Here is a 7,500-nt window from a genome sequence, read left to right as displayed (position 1 = left end):
ATAGAGCATAAATGCAGGGTACAGCAGGCACTTTTAGATGTCCCACTGCACCTTTCCAGGCTGTTTCAGGTGTCCCAGTGAAGCTGGAATATGCACTGTGCCCCATCAGAGTGCCTGTTTGCCTGTCTGTCTGCCTGTCTGTTCATCTGCTTGTCTCTCTCTGTCTAGCTCTGTTCTGCTTCATCAGACACAGTGTTTAATAAGCTATTTCATCTCTCTCTCTGTCTGTCTCTCTGTCCTCGGAGATGTCGAGTGAAATGGGGAAGCAGTGCCTTCATGTTCCTCTGACTGCGTCAGGCTGCCCACTGTGCTGCCATGGTAGTTTAATTATGTTCATAATTGGCTCTCTGTGCCCTGGGTGGTAATGTAGGCTGTAGGATGGCATCTGTAAAGGGCTCTTCAGTGGAGCAAAGCCCTGCAGGCACTGCAGTTTTAAACATGGATTACTGCTAGACGTTAGACCGAGATTAAGCTTATTCACTGAGGTTGGCTTTCTTAAACTATAGGACAGAATGAAATCTGTCCATTTGGTTTGCTGATAAGAGAGTTCATAATCAAATGCCATTTAAGGTAGTTAAATAACTGACTGTTTCTTGGTTTTATTTTTTATTTTTTCAAAGTTATTTTTCTCCCAAGAAAGCCATAGAAGCACGCGATCAATACACATATACACACCTTTCACAGGACAGAAGTGGCGAGCTCAATGTGTGGAGGGAGCTATTCATGGAGTGGACACTGTGGAAAACCCTGTGGGAGCTATGCCCACTCTGTGCTCCGCCCGTCGTCACGTCCTTGGCAGTCAGGCTCACTGTCCTGAAATAAAAGCTGCTCGGGAACATCCTTTTCTGGTTCGTGAAGAACTCTGGTCTCCAGCTTCAGTCGCAATGCCAGCCACCCCACTGTAGGGAGAGACACGTACGCACCGCTGCTGAGGGTGGAAGGCTTTGTTCGTGAGTGGGTTTGAGTGCGGTTCGGCGTTGCGGCTAAGGACTTGTACTCTTTGCAGTGGTGGATACTCTTGCCGATACTCTTCCATTGCAGTGAGAGGGCAAATTGTGGTGGAGGAAGTGAAAAAGAGGCACTGGAAGCAGGCCGTGCAGCGGACGCCATGGTGGTCCTGTGTGTGTAAGATGGTGAATGTGGCAGTATCTGCTCGATGCGCGTTCAAACAGCAAAGCGTGTCTTTTCTGTTCCGTAGCGTCTTTTTGTTTGTGTTTCGACGGCTCCAAGGTAAGGCTGGCGTTTTTACGCTTGTCTGGGAGACACTTTCCCCTCAGAATGTCAAGAGAAATCCAGAACAGGGATAATATGTGAAAAAGGGAAAATTGTACCAACATAGTTTAGGCCAAACAAGCCTTAATGGATGTACAAATCTATTAGACTGGCTATTAAACTGATAGAATCTCTGCTCATCTATCACTGAGAAGCCATGAGAGGGAGATGTCGTGTGTCTTGCGTCTTATCTCGGAGTGATGTATTCGAGCCATCAGGCCCATGGCAGGCTGAGTGAGTGAAATGAATGTAGATAGGGCTGTGGATGAGGGTGGGCCCCTCCGCACGGCCTCGTCCCTGTGGCGGGGTGAGCCACGCTCCAGATCACTGCCACATGATCCATGCTTTGCTGCCTATAAATCAGTTTTCCTTATAGCTGATGTGGCACATTCATTTAGGTTTCATCCATCCATCCATCCATCCATCCATCTATTTGTGCAACATCCTCCTTCTCCCCTTGGGATGCTCTTTGAAGGTAAATTGTTAAATTGAGTGCCTTCTTTCAATTCACATTTCAGTCCTGTGTGCTTGACTACAAGTGCATGGACCCATTAAGTTCTTCTGAAAGCTCTCCTAAAACATCTTTGCTCGGGCAGGTCTGCCTTGGGTACATGGTGCTTGGTGGTTACTTCTAATATCTCTCTGGTCTTCAACCCAGCGTGTCATAGTGCTACAATAAAACTATAGTGTACATTTATTGCTGAAGATGGCCACACACCTGGGGTGCAATAAGATTTAATGGGACTGATTGAAGTCTTTCAAACACACAGCCATCACCAGCTCCTGTGAGAGTTTGTTTCCTGCCACCATGTCACTCCACCAGTTCAGTCTGTTTGTATCATAAGACATGTGGGAATACAACATCTGGGTTGGTCTCTTTCTCTTTCTCTCTCTCTCTCTCTTTCTCTCTCTCTCTCATTCTCTCTCTCTCTCTCTCTCTCTCTCTCTCTCTCTCACACACACTTCAGCCCTGCATGTGAACAGGTCATTAACACATTCATTAAGTTGTCATTAGTGTCAGTATGGGAAGTTAATTAATGTTACTCAAGGGGGTGGGGGCTATGGGGGTGTAGCTATTTTGGGCTCTGATTGGCTTCTCTCTCTCTCTTTCTCCCTCTATCTCTATCTTCCATTTCTCTTTCTTTGTCTCTTTCTCTCTCTCTCTCTCTCTCTCTCTTTCTCTCTCACCATTTCAACACCCATCCTCCCTCCTCCCCTCCTTGTAGTGATGGTGGCTAGCCGGTTAGTAAAAAAATAAAAGACAGAGAAATGGAGAGGAGTAAGTGAGAGGAATGACAACAGTCATTTCCGAGATGGATTGATTCAATTTAGCACAGGTTTGCAGCATCAGGTGACATATGGTTGTGTGGATGTGTTGACTTCTCTTCATTTCTTTAGGCATGCAGGAATTCTGTGTGTGTGTGTGTGTGTGTGTGTGTGTGTGTGTGTGTGTGTGTGTGTAGGTGTGACTGTGTGTCAGACAGCTGACACATTCTATCCATTTGATACTGGTCATACCGTGTGCCTGAGTTCTGAATGAGAGTCGTTACCGCTGCAACCAGCAATTTTACCGGTTTACTAATTTCCTCTAGCACAAAGCTTTTTCTGTTATGCTCATTAGTACCCCAATTAAAACCCACTCTTTATCCAGCCACTGTTACTGGGATTTGACTGGTGAATCTGCAACGTCCATGTAGAGTGTGATGATTTGGAGATATAGTGTGTATGTCTGGGTAAGCAGCAACACCTGCATCACAGCAGCTGTTCTGTCCTTAACTCTGCCTTGCCTTTCCTCCCTGCTTAGCTCTGTGAGCGCAGAGTAGCTCACCTTCTCTAGGTGCTGCTGGCCGATCTGAAATCAGCGTCACCGTGTCTCTCGTAGGCATTTGAGCAGAACCAGCTGGTCCTTAATCAGCACAGTCCCAGCCTTTTGTCACACACCAAAGGAAAGTGCAAGAGGACAAGGGCAGCGAGATTTGACATGAATGTTGCAATGCAACGAAGCATCATGGCGGTGGTTTAGAGAAACAGTCTCCAGTGGGTGTGGTGAGGAGAACAGGGCCGTGCGTGATCACAAGCTCTTTATCTGTTTCCACCTCTCTTTCCTGTGGCTTGGCACATCCTCTGCTGTCTGCTGGCAGGTTGCCAGTAAGCCAATATCTGAGCATAACCCCCCCCCCCCCCCGCCGCTCTCCCCTGGTGTGGAGTCAGGCCCCGGCTATAAGCCCCGTGGCCACTTAAAGATAGCCCTGCGCAGCTCCGCCCCAAAACCACCCCACACACTTCTGCTCAGGGATGCGGGGGGGGGGGGGATAATGTGAGTTAAAAGTAGAATGGCTATAATATGCACAATTCAGGAGATGACAGAGTAAAGGCTGGGTGATGGGGCCTGGTTAGTGGTATAATGCCATTAAAGTCACCCCGCGACGAGCATCTTGCAGCAAAGGCAGCATGATGGAGGTGCTATACTCAGTCTGCTCTGCTGAGGCACAAGGAGCAAAACATGCAGATCTCTCACATAGCAAACCACTAAGAGTTGTCTAAATGATATATCAGACTGCATGTGTGTGTGTGTGGGTGTGTGTGTGTGTGTAAGCCCAGGGGACCCAGCAACAGGCCCATTAGTCTCTGTACAACCATGTTTCCTCAGTAATGTAGTAGTGTGGAATACTGCATTGTATGCTGACTTATTGGTCCTGTCACATCGCTGGCCAACCTACATCCCTGACCTGGGGGCGTGGGAGTGACTTACAACCCTTCCTTACAGCTTACAGAAGGGTTATGGAGGATTATGTATAATAATAAATTCACTATACACACACACGTGTGTGTGTGTGTGTGTGTGTGTGTGTGTGTGTGTGTGTGTTTGGGTAGGTAGCTCTTTGCTACTACCACTTCTATTCTATATTAATAATAATAATAGTAATAATGGTAATAAAAAATAATAATTAGACAAGTCCAATAGGTGGAACAGTGCAGCAGTGTAGTTAGACACTGAGTAGCTGGGAGCAGTAACTGAGGCTAAGGGCCAAACAATAAATGATGGCACAGATAAGCCTGTGTCAAACACACGAACACACACACACACACACACACACACACACACACGCACATACGCATGCACACACACACACACGCACGCACGCACGCATGCTCACACGCACGCGCATGCACGCACGCACGCACACACACACACGCACCCAAACACACACACACACCAGCGTGATTGGTGGTGAATGAAGTGTAAGTGATGGATACGAATGCTAATGTCCTTTGTCAGATGGGCGAAGCCTGACGAATCAAAGTGGCTCCTCTTCTTTCCTGTGACTGGCGTACGATAGCTCCCCATGCATAAGAGAGTGGATTCAGTCATAGCCAGAGAGGCGGAGGAAGGCTGGGAGTACTGGCTGCATCGCAACAAGATCCGAACATGCCGGATTGCATGTGCATGACACTTTCATCACACGCCGACTACTTCTAACCAAGATTCAGGGTTGCCTATTTTTGCCATGCCTAAATTTGTCATGCCATGCCATAGCATTCTCTGACCCCCTTATACAGGCATTGGGAACCATTACAGGGTCAGCCATGGGTTAATGAGTGTGTGTGTGTGTGTATTTTGGGGCAGATGGTTTGAATCTTTATGAAGTTAACAAATGCAAATGATATGGGACCAGCCTGTTTACGCTTGCTCCACTGAAAAGGGGACGGAGTTGGAAATGAGCCTTCAGGTGGATGTGTGAAGAAAGAGGTGTGTGTTTGGACTGTAGCGCCGGCGTTGTGTGAGAGGAGGCATTCTCCCTGGAACCCAAGCGTACACTGCAGCTGTCGTCCACCCCGCCAAAGCTGACTGACGGCGCACGGGGGAAAGCTTCTTTATTTTGACACTTCACTTCTTTTGTGCCTTCTGTGATCTGTCTATCTTTCCCCTTTTGCTTCTAAACAACGAAGCGAAGTGTGTGATTGTGTGCAACTGTGTGTGTGAGTGCGTAATGCTGGATGGGCTTGCTTTGCGGTTTTATTGCTCATTATTGTGCCTGTGTGCTGCATAATGCAAGTGTGAGTATTTAAGGGTGTTCCTGTGTTAGCATGTGTCTGTGCGTGCTTGTGTGGACATGAGCCTCCAAGTGCATTTGTGTGTATGTGTTTGTGTAGTGGTGTGTGTTATCCTACATGTGTTTGTATATCTGCGTGCGTGTGTGTGTGTGTGTGTTTAATGAGGGCGTTGGGAACAGATGCCCCATCACTCTGCTGCCCTCTCTCTTTTCCATTAGGGTTGACAAATCAGCTGTCACTCAGGTTGCACTCCAATTTACCCATAATGACTTGCGCCTGAAACCCGACGGCAGGGCAGACTTCCTCCCGTCTCTCTCTCGTGCTCGCTCTGACTCGCTCTGACCATAATTCCCCATTTCACCCGGTCTTGCTCAGTCTCTTGTTCTCACTCTCACTCTCTCTTCATCTCTCTCTCTCTCTCTCATTTTTCTCCTTCTCTCTACCTAACACACACTCTAGCACGTTCATCCTCTCTCTCTCCCTCTCTCTCCTTCAGTTCTCGTCTCTCTCTCACCCTCTTTCACACACACACACACACACACACACACACACACACACACACACACAGATGAGTGTGAGGAGAGAGCATGCTGTGTGCTCCTCCTCTCTGCTCAGCCACGCAGTCGGCAGCGGGATGTTGTGATAGAGAGAAGGAGGTGAAGGAAGAGAAGAGAAAAGAGAGAGGCACGGATGGGCAGAGGGAGTGCTCTCACCCTGCATTCGGGATGAAGGGATAACCCCTTCTCCGCGTTGCTTAGGGCCCCCTTGTTTTGAGCTGATCCCCAACCCAGCTCAAACCTTCCTCTCTGCCTGGCTTCCCTACTCGGATCTCCTGGGAAAAGCCCCGGAGCAGGAATGGATTCCCTGATGTCCACCTCCTCGGCGCCCCAGGGACTTGTGTGAGGAGTGCAGCCCCTGTTTCAGCGTGCTCTGCTGCAGCCATCAGCAGCAGGGGTTCCCCGCCGCCGACCGCCTCTCCGTGAACGCCTGACTCCACGAACCGCCAGTACAGCATGTTTGGACTAAAGCCTCCGCTCTACTATCTGTCTGGTATGATGACATTAGCTGAGCCTCTGTGTGTGTGTGTGTGTGTGTGTGTGTGTGTGTGTGTGTGGCATATATGAAAGGCTAGGAGGTTAATTGGAGCAGAGGTGTGATGATTAGGTAGGTTAAGGGGAGAGCAGGAACAAGGGCTAGTAGTGTATAGAGATGAACGAGAGAGAGAGAGAGAGAGAGAGAGAGAGAGTTTATGCTCTATACATAGTTTATATATATACTATATACAGCTTATTGTGTGTATATGAATGTATACAGTATATGCATACGCATTACAGTATATACATACTGTACAGGATATATATTGTATATACTGCTGTTTATTGCACTGTTCATCATCTGTGTTTAAACATTCTTGTCTGTTTATATGTTACTTTACGAGAAATGCTTTGGCAATACAATATGATTTTGTCATGCCAAGAAAACTCATTTAAATTGAAACTAAACCGAGAGAGAGAGAGAGAGAGAGAGAGAGAGAGAGAGAGAGAGAGAGAGAGAGAGAGAGAGAGAGAGAGACAAAAAGTGAGACAGAGATTCAGGGCAAGAGAGAGAAAGATAGTGTGGGAGAGAGAGAGAGAGAGAGAGAGAGAGAGAGAGAGAGAGAGCGATCAGGTGGAACGGTGCGTACTGTCTGTTGGGCATATGTGATATTTATGTGGACACGGTGCTCTTTACCACAACGCTCAGCTGTGATTGTCCCCCACTCTACACTTGACATGTTGCTTTTGCACTGTAATTGGAAGTGAGAGAGCAAAGGATCTCTTCCCTCGCTCCTGTCTAGTGGCCGCCATTAACCTCTGTGTGTTTTATTTAAGAGGTGGCAGGAGGTGTTAGGTTAACGGTAACAGTGCTGCTCTTACACATATCTCACACCTCAGCAACCGAGTCGGGGAGAGGTGACAGCGTGCGTTTTCCTCCAAATGTGCTTTATAGAAACTTTTGCTTCAGAACAGTGTTATATTAAGTAGCTAAGTACAGTATATACACCCACACAGTAACAACCTCTATTATTGTTTGAATGGTGTATGTAAATATGTATGTCAAGCTCTGAAATGCTTATGTTTGTGTGCTCATTAAATGCTCATAAAAGCTTTCTGATTCAGAGGAGGCATTCTC

At 47.5% G+C, this 7,500-nt stretch overlaps 1 protein-coding gene across 2 annotated transcripts in view; it reads left to right on the top strand.

The window, feature by feature from the left end:
- LOC113573145 (genetic suppressor element 1-like) overlaps window positions 1-7,500 on the top strand; it is a 66,786-nt gene that overhangs the window by 14,866 nt on the left and 44,420 nt on the right. The window contains exon 1 of one of the 2 annotated variants that reach the window (XM_035520637.1): window positions 6,319-6,378. The exons of the other annotated variant lie outside the window; for it this stretch is intronic. Within the exon in view, the coding sequence (XP_035376530.1) occupies window positions 6,342-6,378 (37 nt within the window). The 5' untranslated portion in view covers window positions 6,319-6,341. Of the gene's footprint in view, window positions 1-6,318; window positions 6,379-7,500 lie in introns of those variants that run through there. 2 annotated transcript variants of the gene reach the window in all.

This window comes from Electrophorus electricus, chromosome 2, assembly GCF_013358815.1.
Source record: "Electrophorus electricus isolate fEleEle1 chromosome 2, fEleEle1.pri, whole genome shotgun sequence".
Classification (NCBI taxonomy): domain Eukaryota; kingdom Metazoa; phylum Chordata; class Actinopteri; order Gymnotiformes; family Gymnotidae; genus Electrophorus; species Electrophorus electricus.
This window is presented reverse-complemented; position numbering and strand designations above follow the sequence as displayed.